The sequence below is a fragment of the Rhodotorula graminis genome, assembly GCF_001329695.1.
Source record: "Rhodotorula graminis WP1 unplaced genomic scaffold RHOBAscaffold_18, whole genome shotgun sequence".
Classification (NCBI taxonomy): domain Eukaryota; kingdom Fungi; phylum Basidiomycota; class Microbotryomycetes; order Sporidiobolales; family Sporidiobolaceae; genus Rhodotorula; species Rhodotorula graminis.
In genome coordinates, this window is record NW_017264945.1 from 45,483 (window position 1) to 58,582 (window position 13,100).

General features: G+C 67.3%; 7 protein-coding genes across 7 annotated transcripts; 3 read left to right on the plus strand and 4 right to left on the minus strand.

Moving 5' to 3' along the window:
• The first annotated feature begins 523 nt into the window (after nt 1-523).
• On the plus strand, nt 524-2,252 carry RHOBADRAFT_66999 (uncharacterized protein). Its single transcript, XM_018419143.1, has 8 exons — nt 524-615; nt 714-893; nt 993-1,122; nt 1,214-1,336; nt 1,433-1,548; nt 1,623-1,689; nt 1,757-1,981; nt 2,111-2,252. The coding sequence occupies exons 1-8, from the start codon at nt 550-552 to the stop codon at nt 2,224-2,226; spliced, it is 1,023 nt and encodes a 340-aa protein (XP_018267909.1). The 5' UTR covers nt 524-549; the 3' UTR covers nt 2,227-2,252.
• A 748-nt stretch (nt 2,253-3,000) lies between these two features.
• Nucleotides 3,001-4,577, minus strand: RHOBADRAFT_56249 (uncharacterized protein; the record flags this gene model as incomplete). The annotated part of the gene is made up of 3 exons (XM_018418261.1): nt 3,001-3,585; nt 3,653-4,318; nt 4,374-4,577. The coding sequence occupies 3 exons, from the start codon at nt 4,575-4,577 to the stop codon at nt 3,001-3,003; spliced, it is 1,455 nt and encodes a 484-aa protein (XP_018267910.1).
• Nucleotides 4,578-4,890: 313 nt separating this feature from the next.
• RHOBADRAFT_56250 (uncharacterized protein) lies at nt 4,891-6,479 on the plus strand. The gene is made up of 5 exons (XM_018418262.1): nt 4,891-5,028; nt 5,086-5,193; nt 5,270-5,774; nt 5,842-5,980; nt 6,067-6,479. The coding sequence occupies exons 1-5, from the start codon at nt 4,905-4,907 to the stop codon at nt 6,439-6,441; spliced, it is 1,251 nt and encodes a 416-aa protein (XP_018267911.1). The 5' UTR covers nt 4,891-4,904; the 3' UTR covers nt 6,442-6,479.
• Nucleotides 6,480-6,851: 372 nt separating this feature from the next.
• On the minus strand, nt 6,852-7,257 carry RHOBADRAFT_18863 (uncharacterized protein; the record flags this gene model as incomplete). Its single annotated transcript, XM_018412455.1, has 3 exons — nt 6,852-6,969; nt 7,047-7,149; nt 7,215-7,257. The coding sequence occupies 3 exons, from the start codon at nt 7,255-7,257 to the stop codon at nt 6,852-6,854; spliced, it is 264 nt and encodes an 87-aa protein (XP_018267912.1).
• Nucleotides 7,258-7,477: 220 nt separating this feature from the next.
• On the minus strand, nt 7,478-9,837 carry RHOBADRAFT_56252 (uncharacterized protein; the record flags this gene model as incomplete). Its single annotated transcript, XM_018418263.1, has 7 exons — nt 7,478-7,739; nt 7,809-7,895; nt 7,980-8,177; nt 8,280-9,103; nt 9,174-9,479; nt 9,555-9,676; nt 9,776-9,837. The coding sequence occupies 7 exons, from the start codon at nt 9,835-9,837 to the stop codon at nt 7,494-7,496; spliced, it is 1,845 nt and encodes a 614-aa protein (XP_018267913.1). The 3' UTR covers nt 7,478-7,493.
• A 747-nt stretch (nt 9,838-10,584) lies between these two features.
• Nucleotides 10,585-11,400, plus strand: RHOBADRAFT_32384 (uncharacterized protein; the record flags this gene model as incomplete). The annotated part of the gene is made up of 3 exons (XM_018413027.1): nt 10,585-10,773; nt 11,007-11,183; nt 11,248-11,400. The coding sequence occupies 3 exons, from the start codon at nt 10,585-10,587 to the stop codon at nt 11,398-11,400; spliced, it is 519 nt and encodes a 172-aa protein (XP_018267914.1).
• A 317-nt stretch (nt 11,401-11,717) lies between these two features.
• On the minus strand, nt 11,718-12,934 carry RHOBADRAFT_47317 (uncharacterized protein; the record flags this gene model as incomplete). The annotated part of the gene is made up of 6 exons (XM_018414964.1): nt 11,718-11,915; nt 11,997-12,034; nt 12,114-12,192; nt 12,274-12,343; nt 12,435-12,758; nt 12,846-12,934. The coding sequence occupies 6 exons, from the start codon at nt 12,932-12,934 to the stop codon at nt 11,718-11,720; spliced, it is 798 nt and encodes a 265-aa protein (XP_018267915.1).
• Between the last annotated feature and the right edge of the window lie 166 nt (nt 12,935-13,100).

Below are 13,100 nucleotides of genomic sequence, written 5' to 3' on the forward strand. Positions count from 1 at the left end.
AAGAGGCCGTCCTGTGCACGCTCGAGGTGGCACACGAGCTGAAGTTCGCGGAAGTGGTCGAGTGAGTCTTGGACAAGGAGGATAGCGGCACACTGGATCTGAGAGAAGTCGTCAGTTTGCGATCGAGACAGCGTAAGCGAGATTCAGCAACAGAGCGGACAAGGAGGAGGGCGCACCTAGACGTAGGCTGGCTGATTGTCGGTGAGCTTACCGTAGAGCCAGATGGAGGGCTGGTGGACCAGGACGTCGTCCCGAAGGGAGTCGGAGTTGTAGCCGGCAGGCTGTGGCCCTCATCGACACTGACCAGGTGGTCGGGCGGCGGAGCATGATGAGATGAGGTCGGGGGGAGGGAGGTCGGCGGGGCGCGGCGAGTGGGAGTGGGTGGGTGGTGGGTGTGAGTGGTTGTGCGAGTGGCTGCTGTGCTGGAGCAGGGAGAGCTGTGCTCGTCGTCGTCGTTCGTCGTCGTCGTCGTTGCGGCCACCGAGCTGGGTTCGACTCGCTCGCCTCGCTCACCGCTTACAGCGCCTCGTCCACCTTCGAGCCAGCTCCATGCCTGCTCTCGCTACTCCCCCAGACCGCAACCTGGTCCGCATCGGCAAGGAACGCGTCGAGAGCGTGCGTCCCCCCCTCCTCCTCCTCCAGCCTCATCTCGTCTCGTCCCTCGTCGGCCTCGGCCACCCTCCCTGACCGTACGCACCCTCCCACCCGCCCAGGTATCCGCCACCGACTTTCCAGGCCACCACCCGGGCGAGTCGCACCACTGGGATCTCGACCTCTTCCGCCGCCAGCTCCGCGTCCAGCTCAACTGGCTCAGCCCGACCGCCCTCGAGTTTGACCTCGTCGGCGTAGACGCCAGCGTCGCAAACGCCATCCGCCGCATCGTCATCGCAGAGGTGCGCCCAACCTCGCTCCCTCGCACCCACTGTCCTCCCTCGACAGCCCCGCTCACCTTGCACCGCCCGCCCACCCGCCTCCCGCCGCCTCGGAAACAGGTCCCGACCGTCGCCATCGAGAACGTCTACATCTGGAACAACACGTCCATCGTTCAGGACGAGGTCCTCGCCCAGCGCCTCGGCCTCATCCCCCTCGCCATCGACCCGCGCAAGGTCGATGCCAAGAAGGGTGCGCACCTCGCCCTCTTGCCGCCCATTTCTCGCCCCGACCTCGCCGTTCGCCCTGACTCTGTGCCTCCTGCACCTCGTCCCTCACGCAGCTGCCGACGAGCCGCCGACCGACCTCAACACGGTCGTCTTCAGCCTCGTCGCCCGCTGTACACGGCGACCCGACGTCAAGAAGGGCGAGACCGACCCCGAAAAGATCTGGAACGGCACCCAGGGTGCGTCTCCTCGCTCTCTCGCCGCCGGCCTCGCCGCCGAGGCCGATCCTCGCGCACACCGGGCGACACGCTCACCTCACTCGTCGACCGCAACAGTCCTCTCGTCGGCGCTCGAGTTCAGCTCGAGGGGTGGCCAGGACAAGCTCTTTGGCGCACACGAGCCGAAGCCGGCCGTCGACGACATCCTCATCGCCAAGATGCGCGGCGGCCAGGTGCGCCCACCCTGTCGCACCCGCCGCCTTTCTGCGCCACCGTCTCTGACCTGCTCGGCCGCCGCTCCCCGCAGGAAATCGTCGCCGAGCTGCACTGCAACAAGGGCATCGGCAAAGATCACGCCAAGTGGTCCCCAGTCGGTGCGTCCTCGCCTTCATGCCCTGTCCGCCCTCGCGACCGACCGTCCTGACCTGTGCCACCCGTCAGCCACTGCCTCGTACCGCCTCCTACCGACCATCCAGCTCCTCTCCGACGTCCCTCGCGACCTCCACGCCAAGTTCCAGGCCTGCTTCCCCGCCGGCGTCATCGACATCGCCGGCGATGCCCTCGTCGTCGCCAACGCGCGCCGGGACACGGTCAGTCGCGAGGTGTTGCGGCATCCCGAGTTCGAGGACAAGGTCAAGCTGGGCAGGGTGCGCGACCACTTTATCTGTGCGTCGGCTCGCCCTCCTTCCTCTCGCACTCGGCCCGTCCCTTTTCCCTCGTCCCCGCCTAGCCCTTCCGCCCGTGCGGATCGAGGGTCCTGCGCCGGTCACTCACCCTTCACCCTGTCCCTTCCAGTCAACGTCGAGTCGGCCGGCCAGTACGCCCCGCAAGAACTCGTCCCCGAAGCCATCCACGTCCTCCTCGACAAGATCCGCGAGGTCCGCAGAGCCTTGTCAGCAGCCACAGCGTGAAACGGACGCGACTTTGTCTACGTCTCAGTGCGAGCAGAGCGAGAGATTGTGCCCGAAAGCGCTCTCGTCGTCACTGCCAGGCAAAGCAAGCTGCCGACCGTCCAGACGAGCCACTTCGAGAAGGTCGCGGGTCCGTGCGTCGGTGCTCGACAGGCTCGGGGCGCTCGCGCATTCTCGAGTACTCGTTTCGAGAGGTCCGTCGAGAGCCTCTCGGGTTCACAGAGGGCAGTACCGCGACCGCTCGCTCGACCACTTCCTCCTCGCTCTCCTTCTCAGCTCAGAATCGTGAGGGCGGCCAGGCGAGAGGGTCGCCGATCAGGCTCAATTCTCGAGTACTCGTCTCATAAGGTCCGTCGAGAGCGTCGCGGGTTCACAAAGACTGCTTCAGGATCGTGAGCTCTCGAGTCGAGCAAAGCCAAAGACTCGAGGTCGAGCGAGACGCAGCCGCGCAGCTTTCTCCCTATCGCTGGAACATGTTGTCGTCGGTCAAAGGAACGAGCGGCTGGGACGTGTCGACCGCCGAGAGCGAGAGCGAGAGCGAGAGCGAGCAAACGAGGGAAGCGCGTTTGAGAAGGTCGCGGGTCCGTGCGTCGACTTTTCGCTCTTCGGCGTTGCTCTCCTCGCGCAGAGACCGCTCCGCTTTCTTCTTTACGAACGAATGGCAGGTCGCGGCGGAAGCTAGGAGAGACTGACGTGGAAATGAACGCGGTTTGCGCACGTTCAGCGACAGAAAACTAGCAATTACACGGCATGCCCTTGCGCTACGTCCTCGTGCTACCGCTGCAGCTCGCGCATCGTCTTTTCGACGCTCCGCCACCTGCTTCGACGCATGCTCCCCTCCAAGAAGATGCCGCACTTGTTCGCCTGGAAGCGAAAGACCTGATGGTCTCGAATGGGCGAGACGACGAGCATGTAGTACGCCAGGAGGCCGGCAGACTGGCCCGCCTCGAGCGGCGGACGGTCGAGACCGAACGCCGACAAGGGTAGAGCCAGGTCCGCGACGCCCGACGACATCTGATTGCTCGAGATCCATCGAAAGACAGGAGGGGCGGATCGTCCGAGAAAGGCCAAAGGTTGAGGCCACGAATGTTCGGGGACGACACGCGCCTCCTCCATCTTCTTGACGACGCCTTGCGCGTGGGCCGGTGTCCGGGCGGCTTCGAGCGCCCGGCGGTGGAGGTAGGCGAGCTCCGCAAGGGAGAGCGAGGCGAGGCGGTCGAGCGAGATGGGGTCCGGCGTGAGAGGGTAGGGCAACATGGCGTTATGGGGATAGTTGGCGAGGGAGAGCATCTTGCGGAGGGTATAGACGGCGGAGCCCGTTATCGACAGCTGCTCGCCGACCTCCTCGCGGTGCGCGCTCTGCGAGAGAGGATGTCAGTTTGGTTCCTGGCGCACAGAGGGACAGAGGGACGAAGGACATGCTCACCTTGAGGAGCCATGCTGTGAGAGTGTCGCCTGCTGATACCCATCGGCGCTCGACTGCCGCCTCGGCCTTGGTCGACTGGACGAGCCGGCTGACGACTTGCTCGTTGAGGAAGAGGTACTTCTTCTCGTCTCGATACCAGGCCTTCTCGACGACGTAGTTGACGAGAAACTTGACGACCGGACCGACGCTCGTTGCGGACGTCCAGCCGGGTAGTGCGACAGGCCCACTGCTTGGCGGCGTCGGGAGCGACTCGATCGCCACGTCGAGCGCGTTCTCGCTCGACAGGGCGGGGGCCTGCCACACGTGCCCGTGTAGCTCGGCACTGAGCGCACGTACGGCGAGGCCGAGGCCCGTGGCGTCGAACAAGCCGTGCGGCGCCGACAGCCCGACCGTCACGGCGTCCGCGAACGTCGTCACGTGGACGGCGAGAAGCGACGCGTTCGCGTCGGCGTAGCCCTGGAACGATGTCGGAAGAGCGTCGTGGCGGAAGAAGGCGGTCTTGGGTTGCGGCTGGACCGTGCAGGGCGAGGTAGGCGACAGCGGGGTGAGGGGGCTCGACAGGCCGGCGGCGACGGTGTACGTGGTCGTGACGGTTGCGGAGGTGAAGAGGTAGGGCTTGTCCTCGGTCGCCGTCTCGTCAGGAACGTCGATGGCCCATATTTTGTCCTGCAGAGGCAGGGTCAATTCGCTGAACAAGCAAAGAAGGAGCTGGCGCACGCACCTCGTCGAGCCACCTCGGCCGGCCGCGCAGCAAAGCCCACTGGGCCGTGACCCGCCTCGTCGCGCTGTGCAGGTTCTGCAGCAAAGCGAGGCGAGCGGCGGCATCGCAGTCGGGCGGAAGCTCGAAGACGAAGCCGCTGCACAAGCCCATGGCCGCGACGGCGTGGTCGACCGCAGCGAGCGACGTGCTGAGGCGGACGAGCATGGGACAGGGATGGGCGAGGGAGAGGAGAGGAGCAACTCGAGCGCCGGGCGCACCCGTCCTCGTTCCCTTTGTTTGCCGGCGAGCGACGGGAGGCGAAAGCGGCGGCCCAGCTTGAGCTCGGCGGCGAGAGCTAGCAGGACCGCCTCACAGCGATGGCGGCAACAGCAGACAAGCTCGGAGAGCCCCAGTGCACTCGACAGAGTCGTGCAGCAGTGCTGCCGAGTGCGGCCGCCGCCTCGCGTCGACAAGCTGGCGGCTGCCGGGCGGCCGGGGGAGCCACCGCCTCGACGCATCTTGATCTCCAAGCCCCGCTCCGCACGCTCGGCTATGAAGCTCCTCGTCGTCTGCTGCCTCGGCCTGGCGGCTGGCCTTGTGCACGCGACCACGCTCGCCGTCGTCGACGAGCGGTCGGCGACATCCACCTTCGACCAGCTGTGGAGCGCTCTCTCTGGTGCGTCCCGAGCCTGCACGAGCACCCGCACTCGCCGAACTGACTCTGGGCCTACAGATGACGGTCACGACGTGGTCGTCAGCAACCCGCAAGAGGCCGCCGCCAAGCTCCGCCACGAGGGCGACCGCTTCCAGCACCTCGTCGTCTTCTCGCCCTCGGTCAAGGGTGAGCCGCCCCGCTCTCGTACTCGGCAGCCTCGTATCTCTCGCGCACACAGCTGACCGACCCACCCGCCCCACAGACCTGCCCGCCGAGTTGGCTCCCCAAGCCCTCGCTCGTCGGCTCCAAGGCGGCACCAACCTCGTCCTCGTCGCGCCGGCAGACGCTCCCGAGCTGTGGCGCGACTTTGCGCGCGAGTTCGAGGTCGACCTCGGCGACCGCGGCCAGCACGTCGTCGACCACCTCGCGTTCGACAAGCTCGGCGACGATGGCTCGCACAGCCTCCTCTCGCTCGCGCCCGCCAACTCGCCGTCGCCCTTCGTATCTGCGGCAACTCGTCGAGGTCCAAACGTCCTGTATCGAGGAGCAGGTCACACGGTCGGGCGCCACCCCCTCCTCACGCCCATCCTCCGCGCCGGCCCGACCGCCTTCCTCGCCGACGCCTCGTCCAGTGCTGCGTCCTCGGACGCTCGCTCTGCCGGCAGCAGCCTTGCCCTCGTCAGTGCCTTCCAGGCCCGCAACAACGCTCGCGCCCTCTTCATCGGCTCCGCCGACCTCTTCTCGGACGAGCTGCTCGCGCGACCTGGGTACGTCCTCCTTTCTCCAAACTCGTCCCGCTCCTCGACGTCGACTGACTCAGGTTGATGTCTGCAGCTCGGGCAACCTCGCGTTCGCTCTCGACATCCTCTCGTGGGCGTTCCAGAAGACCGGGCAGCTCCGCCTCGCCGACCTGAGCCATCGTGCGGTCGGGCACGTTGATGGCGCCCCTTCTTACCGCACCGGCACTGAACTGGTGCGTCCGCTTCCCTGCCTGAGCGCGCCGAGCCTGTCTTTCACGTTCAAGCACCCTCTCTGATGCCTCGTCGTCCGCGCTCGCAGAAAGTCGAGGTCGCGGTGTCTGCGACGCCGGCGTACGACGAGGACGACCTGCAGTTCGAGTTCGGCATGCTCGACCCGCATGTGCGCCTGCCCCTCGTCCCGGCGTCAGCACCTCGAGTCGCCGGCGCGAGCAACACGACCCGGTTCGAGGCCGCTTTCGTCATCCCGGACCGCCACGGCGTCTTTACCTTGCGCGTGGACCACCGGCGGCCCGGTTGGACGAGCATGCTGCAGACGCAGGCGGTCCCGGTGACGCCGCCGAGGCACGACGAGTACGAGCGGTTCCTCGCCGGCGCCTTGCCTTGGTACGGCGGCGCCGCGAGCGTTTCGGCCCTGTTCCTCGTCTTTGTCGCCGTGTGGACGTCGCAGTCGTAGCTTTCGAGTGCAACTGCTTGACGTCGGTCTCTCAGCGAGTCATTCTCGATCGAGGAGAGACTCGGAGAGACGCTCGAGCCTGGAAAGCTTTGCATCGGCAGATCTCTCCTGCCCGCCGAGAAAGCGCAGCCATGTCTTCGTTGACAGCGAAAGGTACAACAAGGGATGGCAGTCGGCACCTCCTCCGCTTCGCCGCTCCCGAACGTGCATGCTCGCGCTCGTCCTGAACCCGCACCGACCGCCCCTCTGCCTCGTCCCGAAAGTGCTCGCCGCTCATCGTTTTGCGGGCCTGCCAGACGCGAGAGTGCACGACGATGGTCAGTGTCGTTCGCGAGAGGAACCCCAACGTGCTCGCGAGCGAGAGGTGCGCAGAGCGGGGAGGGGAAAGGTGGAGGGAGAGAGTGTGCGACTCACTTGCCGCGGTAAGGCTGACGGCTCGGGGCAAACTCGCCGAGTTTGTGCCCAACCATCTCGGGCGTGACATGCAGCGGCACGTACTGCTTGCCGTTGTGCACGAGGAAGCGCATTCTGCGCGGGCGGGACAGAGGTCAGCACTCGCTCGACGAGGACGGCGCTCGGGAGGGGGAGCGGCACGCAGGGCGCACCCGATGAAGTTTGGCAAGATGGTGCACGCGCGCGAGGCCGTCCGGATGGGCGTGTTGGTCTTGATCGCCTGGCTGATGCCGGGGAAGGCGGTGAAGGCGGGTCCTGCAAAGGCGGCCGCGCAGTGTGAGTCGAGGCCGCACGACAGAGGCGAGAGGAGCCGCACGCACCTTTCCAGGCAGCTCGTGCCCACAGGGGCGTGGTCGGCAGCATGTTGCGAGCGAGGGAGGAGAGCCGGACCGCCGACGGCGAAGCTCGCCTCGAGTCCAAGTTGGGCGCTTCCTCGGCTGCTTGACGGCCACGGCTCTCGAGAGGGACGACGCGAGAGACGTGTACCACGCAGAACAGCTTGCAAAGCAGGCGAGCAACTCTCGCAGAACTCTTCTCGTCGACGGCACCACCGGGCTCGAGGCCTGAACTCTCGCTCGCTCGCGGCGTGGCTCAACAACTCAACGGTTCCAGCTGCGCTCCTCGTCCTCTCCCTTGACGTCCACCTTCATGTCGTCCTCGCGACCTCGAGCCGCGTCGATGAACGAGCCGCTCGAGGGCGAGACCTCGTGCGGCTCGTCGACGTCCAGGCCAACGTCGACGGGCGCAGCCGACGTCGCCGCTGTCGACGGTGGAGGCTTGCCGCTCGATGCCCACGACAGCTCGGCGGCGCCAAACTCAGGCGGCAGGTGACCGGAAGCGAGGGCCTGCATAAAATGGACGGGAAACAGTCAATTGTCGTCCTCGATCGGGATCTGGTTCTGGGGTAGACGCACCTGCTCAGCCGACTTGCGTACAGCGAACTCGACCGTGGCCTCCTTGCCCTCGTGGTCGTACTTGAGCGCGACGACCTCGCCGAAATGCTGCGCACGCGAGGGAAGGTATGCGTCAGGTCGGGAGGAAAAGGGTCCTGCGCCCGACGACGAGAGAGGAGCCAGAGGACGCACCTCGAGATGCGCTCGCAGGCGACGCAGTACGGCCTCCTCGCCGAGGGGACCAATGCGCAGGACGCGGCTGCGGTTGTCGAGGCGGTACTGCTGAGCGCGAAGGGGCGGCGGCGGACGGGGTCTTGTCGCGGCGGGGCCGCCGTACGGGCGCGGGCCAGCGGTCGGTGTGGTGGTCGTGTCGATCCCGAGCGATGCAGCCTGCGACGAGAAGGAATGCGGGTCAGTCAGGGCAAGGGAGGGGCAAGGGCGACCGTGAAAAGGTGGGGCCCGCACCTCGCGTTGCAGCTCGAGAAGGCGTACTCGCGCGTCACCGGGCGCCGGCTCGGCGACATCTGGACGAGGACGCGAGCGCAAGGCGTCGGCCTCGGCCGCCAAGGCGCGCAGGGCGACCATGATGTCGCGCTTGCGCTCGGCGCCGGCGCCTTGCACCTCGCTGAGGAGCGCCCGCTGCTGCTCGGCGTTGCGCTCGAGCAAGTGAGCTCGCGCCGCCGGCTCAGGATGCCGGGTAGATCTCGACACGACGATCGAGTTGCCGTCGAGCGCGGGCGTCGTCGTGGCGAGGCGGGCGCCGGTGGCGACACGCTCTTGGCCGCCGCTCGGGGCAGACGCCGGCGGTACGGGGCCCGGGTCGCGGGCGCGGTAGACTCGCACGAAGCGATTGCCGAACACGGCCTGGGGCGAGGCCAACGCCCGATCGGCCTCGTGCGGCGCCGAGAACGTGATGGTCGCGGACCGGCCGTCGACGTCGAGGCCGAGGTGAAGGATGGTGCCGAACGGCTGGAAGAAGTGGCGAACGGCTGCGTCGGTGAGGGAGGTGGGCGGGATGTTGTCGACGCTGATGACCCTGGACGTGCCGCGAGGAGGCCGCGCCGCCGGAGCGGGTTGTCGGGACGGGTCACCCGCCGAGCGGATGGACGCGCTCGAAGCTGCTCTGCGCGACGGGCCATCGCGCGGGAAGCTGAACGAGGGGGCGCCGGTGTGCGCGGCTGGCGGATACAGGCGTGCGGCGGCGGCAAAGGGAGGAGGGAAAGTCGACGGGAACGGGGCAGGGGGGTGGCCGGCGGCGACCGGCAGCGCGTTGTGCTGGTACGGGCAGGCGTCGCCACGCGCGCAGAAGCCGCGGACTGAGAGCGAGAGGGGCGAACGTCAGGTAATCGTCGGCCACGCAGGTGAGGGGGATGCGTAAGGACGCACAGTGGTAGTCGCGACACGGCGGACGATCGACAGGTCGCCCGGCTGCGCGCCCAGAGCTCACGCGAGACGACGAACTCGCGGGTCCTGCGACACGGGGCAGGGCTGCTCCCCCTCGAGCAGTCTGCCCGCCCTCGCCGGCCTCGGTGCGCGGTAACTTGGCCGACGACGGGGCGGGCTGAGGCGATCGCGCCCGCTTGAGCGAGGCAGACGAGGCGGTCGTCGCGAGATCTGGAACGACCTCCAGGGCCGATGGGCGGTCGGGCTGCTGCAGAACGCGCAGGAGCGAGTCGACGAACGGGGCCGAGTCTGCGGGTTGCACGAGGAGGGGGCTCGTCAGGAGGCTGCTAGGCTGCAATGCGACGAGGCGAAAGAGGGACGCACGCTGTTGCAGAAAGTCGTCGAGTTCGTTGACGCAGGACTGCCGCAGGTCGTCGAGGTCGCGGACGTCGCGCTTGAGGAGGGCGAGGACGTAGTCGGCGAGCACGAGAGGTTCGGCGTCCGAGCTGCGCGAGCAACAGCAGAGGGTCAGGACTGACAGGCGCTCTGGCGACTCGAACCAGAGGACGCGGGACCGAGGCAGAGAGGGAGAGAGGAGGACGGACATGGGCTCGAGAGCGCGGACGAGCCACGGCTTGAGCGTGAGCGGATCTGCTGCGACGATCATGCCCGCGGTGCCGGTGGTGGCTGCTGCTGCCGGGGGAGAGCGAGGCGCAGGTGCAAGCTGGGTGCGCGCTGGTGCGCGACGAGGTGGGCGAGGCGGAGATGAGGAGGCGGTGAGGCGAGCTCAGCCTCAGGGGAAGCGAGGCAGTCGCTGAGCCAGCCAATCCGAGGGCGCGGCGAGCCGTGATTGGCTCCTGCCCCCGGCGCGCGCGCTCCCAAGTCGACCCTCGCCGCCCGCGCTCGCTGCGAGCTCGCTGTCCGTCGTCCGTTGTCCGGCCACCCTCTTTCTCCCCAGCAAGAGCTCAACACGACAACGTGCGTCCCGTCTGCGCCCTCTGGCGCTCCCCCTGCCCGCCCCCCTCGCGCACCCGGTCGCCTCGCCGCCTCGCCGTCGTCGAGCGCAGCGTGCTGACTTTGCTCGTTCCGCCCCTCCTCGCCCTCGCCCTCCCGACCCTGCCCACCACCGTGCCGCCCTGCGTCGCCTCGCCGTTCTGTGCGTCTCGCCGACACCAACCTCGCCCCCTGTCGCCGCGTCGTCGCCCACCCACCTTGGCGCCTCCTTTCGCCGCACCCTCCCTCGCTCTCCCCGTCGCTCCACTCGACCCTCGCCTCGCACACGCCCCAACTCGCGCGTCGCTCTCGCCTGCACGCCTCTCGACCCACGCCCCGCCGACGACCCCATCGACGCACCGCTCCCTCGCCCACCCCCCCTCGTGTCGACCTCCCTCCGCGACTCGTCGACTCGCGCAGCATGGGCCGCTTCCAGGAGTACCAGGTCATCGGCCGCAAGCTGCCGTCCGACAAGGAGCCGCAGCCCAAGCTGTACCGGATGCGCATCTTTGCGCCCAACGACGTCGTCGCCAAGTCGCGCTTCTGGTACTTCCTGCGCAAGCTCCGCAAGGTCAAGAAGGCGACCGGCGAGGTCGTTGCCGTCAACGTGGTGCGTCCCTTCCCTTCCTCCCGGTTCCCCCCGTCCGGCCCGGTTCGGGTGCGCCAAGCGGACCTCTCGCTCGCCGAGCTTGAGCAGCGCCTGTGGAGCGGGACGTGCAGGCGCGGTTCTCGTGGCGAGCGAGGCGTCGGACGGCTAGATGCGAGTCGAGGGACGAGGCTAGGGTCGCGCGCTCGGGGGAGCGAACGCGCTGACCTGTCTCGTGCACGATCGCGCGCCCGCAGATCAGCGAGAAGAAGCCGCTCAAGGTCAAGAACTTCGGCATCTGGCTCCGCTACGACTCGCGCTCGGGCACCCACAACATGTACAAGGAGTACCGCGAGCTGTCGCGCGCCGACGCCGTCCACGCCTGCTACCAGGACATGGCCGCCCGCCACCGTGCCCGCTTCCGTTCGGTCCAGGTGCGTCCTCGCCGCGTCCTCTCTCGCATGTGCGACACCCGACCTGACCTTGTCGTCCACCCAGATTCTCCGTGTCGCCGAGATCGAGAAGACTGTCGACGTCCGCCGCCCGAACATCAAGCAGCTCCTCACCCCGAACCTCCGCTTCCCCCTCCCCCACCGCGTCGTCAAGAGCCGCAGCCTCTTCCTCGCCCACCGCCCGTCGACCTTCTACTAGGGCACTCTTGTTCCATCGAGCACGAGGTCTCAGTAGCAGGTGGTCTGCAATCGTGTCGAGCGAGCGTTGTCGCGCAGTGAGCGAACCGGGAGAGCTGGACATGAGAGCGCTCGCTCAGGGCTCGGGCTCGGTCGACCTCTCGAGACGAGTACTCGACGATGAGTCCAAATCTGCAGACCGCTCCCGGTAACTAGTGCCCGCTCGGCTCTGCGCTCAGGCCGGCACTGGCCCCATTCAGTTGTCGACAGCATCGCACTCTCGCTCCGCGCCACTCTGCCACTCTCGCTTTCGCTGCAGGACGCCGTACGACAGCTTAATTACAAATACGGAGGACCGAGCTGCTTGCGGAAGACGCCGAGAGTGAACTCGACGACGAGGAGGAGGACACCGCCGCCGGGCGCGAGTCGGAGCACTTTGGGGAGGAAGCCCGAGTAGAGGGCGCCGAAACCCTCCTCGCGAGCGATGAGCAAGAGGGAGGGGAACGTCCAGCTGTACTTGGGCGCCTGACCTGCAACCTGCACGCACTCGATTTGGGTCAACGCCGTTCCCGGTCGTCCTCGACGAGAGAAAGCGCTCGAGAGAGAGAGAGGGCTCACCTTGATCGAGTTCTGGACGCGCGACTTGACGACGTCGACTGTACGAGAGGAGGCAAAGGGAGAGAGTCAGGGTCGGGTCGAGGGAGAGGGAGAGAGAGGGACGGGACGAGGGCGCACAGGGCGTGTTGAAGGCGGTACCGACAAAGCCGCCGACCGCGCCCGAGACAAAGTCGTTGAAGAGCTGCGCCGACTTGGTCTGCGCAGGGCGACGAGGCCGGCGTCAGGTTCGAGGTGCGCGCAAGAGAGGAGACGAGAGAGAAGGGTTCTCGGGACGGACCTGGGCTTTGGGCATGAGGCTGCGGACCTGGAAGATGCAGCCGAAGTAGCCGCCGTTCCACATGACGTGCCTGCGAGACGAGCAGAGGAGGGGGTGAGCGACTTTGAGCGCTCGAGCGAGGCGAGGCGAGGCGACGAGACGAGGAGCGAGAGGGGACGGACCGCCAAAAGGTGGGCTCGAGTCCGGCGTACATGCCCAAGAGGCCCTCCTTCTTGATGATCTGGCCGACGACGTCCATCGGGCCCTTGTACGTGCTGTTCTTGTCCTGGAGGCGAATCTTGACGAGCTCGAACGGGACGACGACGATGCTCTCGGTGGCGCCCGCGCTGCAGCCCGTCAGGATCGACAGGCCCTGGGTCATCTTGTCGACGCCGAACGTCGTCTTGAACGTCTTGCCCCAAAAGTCGTTGGCGGCGAACTTGACGGCACGCTTTGGCGCCTCGAGCATGAGGGGCGGCACGAGGCCGCGGTACAGGCGGCCGGCGCTGTCGACAAGGAAAGGCGAGGTGTGAGTCGGGTGGGGGACAGACAGGTCGAGAGGGACGCCGACACGCGAGAGGAGATGCACGGACCCTTCCTTTGCGATGATCTTGCGGAAGCAGTCGACCATGCCGTTGTAGTGCTCTGCGCCGGCGACGGGCTTGCCGACCTGGAGCTGCATGCGCGTCTTGACCTGGAGGAGCGCGCGAGGCGGCGGCGAGAGAGGACCTGGTGGGTGAGCGAGTCGCTCCGAGGCGAGCGGACGAGGAGGAACGAGGGACGCACGACATCTGAGCGCGCGTGCGAGTTTGATCGAGGCGCGGCGGGTAGGCGAGTCGGGATGCAAG

Coding starts and splice junctions, on each gene's coding strand:
- RHOBADRAFT_56250 (XM_018418262.1), top strand. CDS start 4,905: ATGAAGCTCCTCGTCGTCTGCTGCCTCGGCCTGGCGGCTGGCCTTGTG. Junction 5,775..5,841: donor GAGCTGCTCGCGCGACCTGG/GTACGTCCTCCT, acceptor TGATGTCTGCAG/CTCGGGCAACCTCGCGTTCG. Junction 5,981..6,066: donor ACCGCACCGGCACTGAACTG/GTGCGTCCGCTT, acceptor CCGCGCTCGCAG/AAAGTCGAGGTCGCGGTGTC.
- RHOBADRAFT_66999 (XM_018419143.1), top strand. CDS start 550: ATGCCTGCTCTCGCTACTCCCCCAGACCGCAACCTGGTCCGCATCGGC. Junction 616..713: donor GCAAGGAACGCGTCGAGAGC/GTGCGTCCCCCC, acceptor CCACCCGCCCAG/GTATCCGCCACCGACTTTCC. Junction 894..992: donor GCCGCATCGTCATCGCAGAG/GTGCGCCCAACC, acceptor CCTCGGAAACAG/GTCCCGACCGTCGCCATCGA.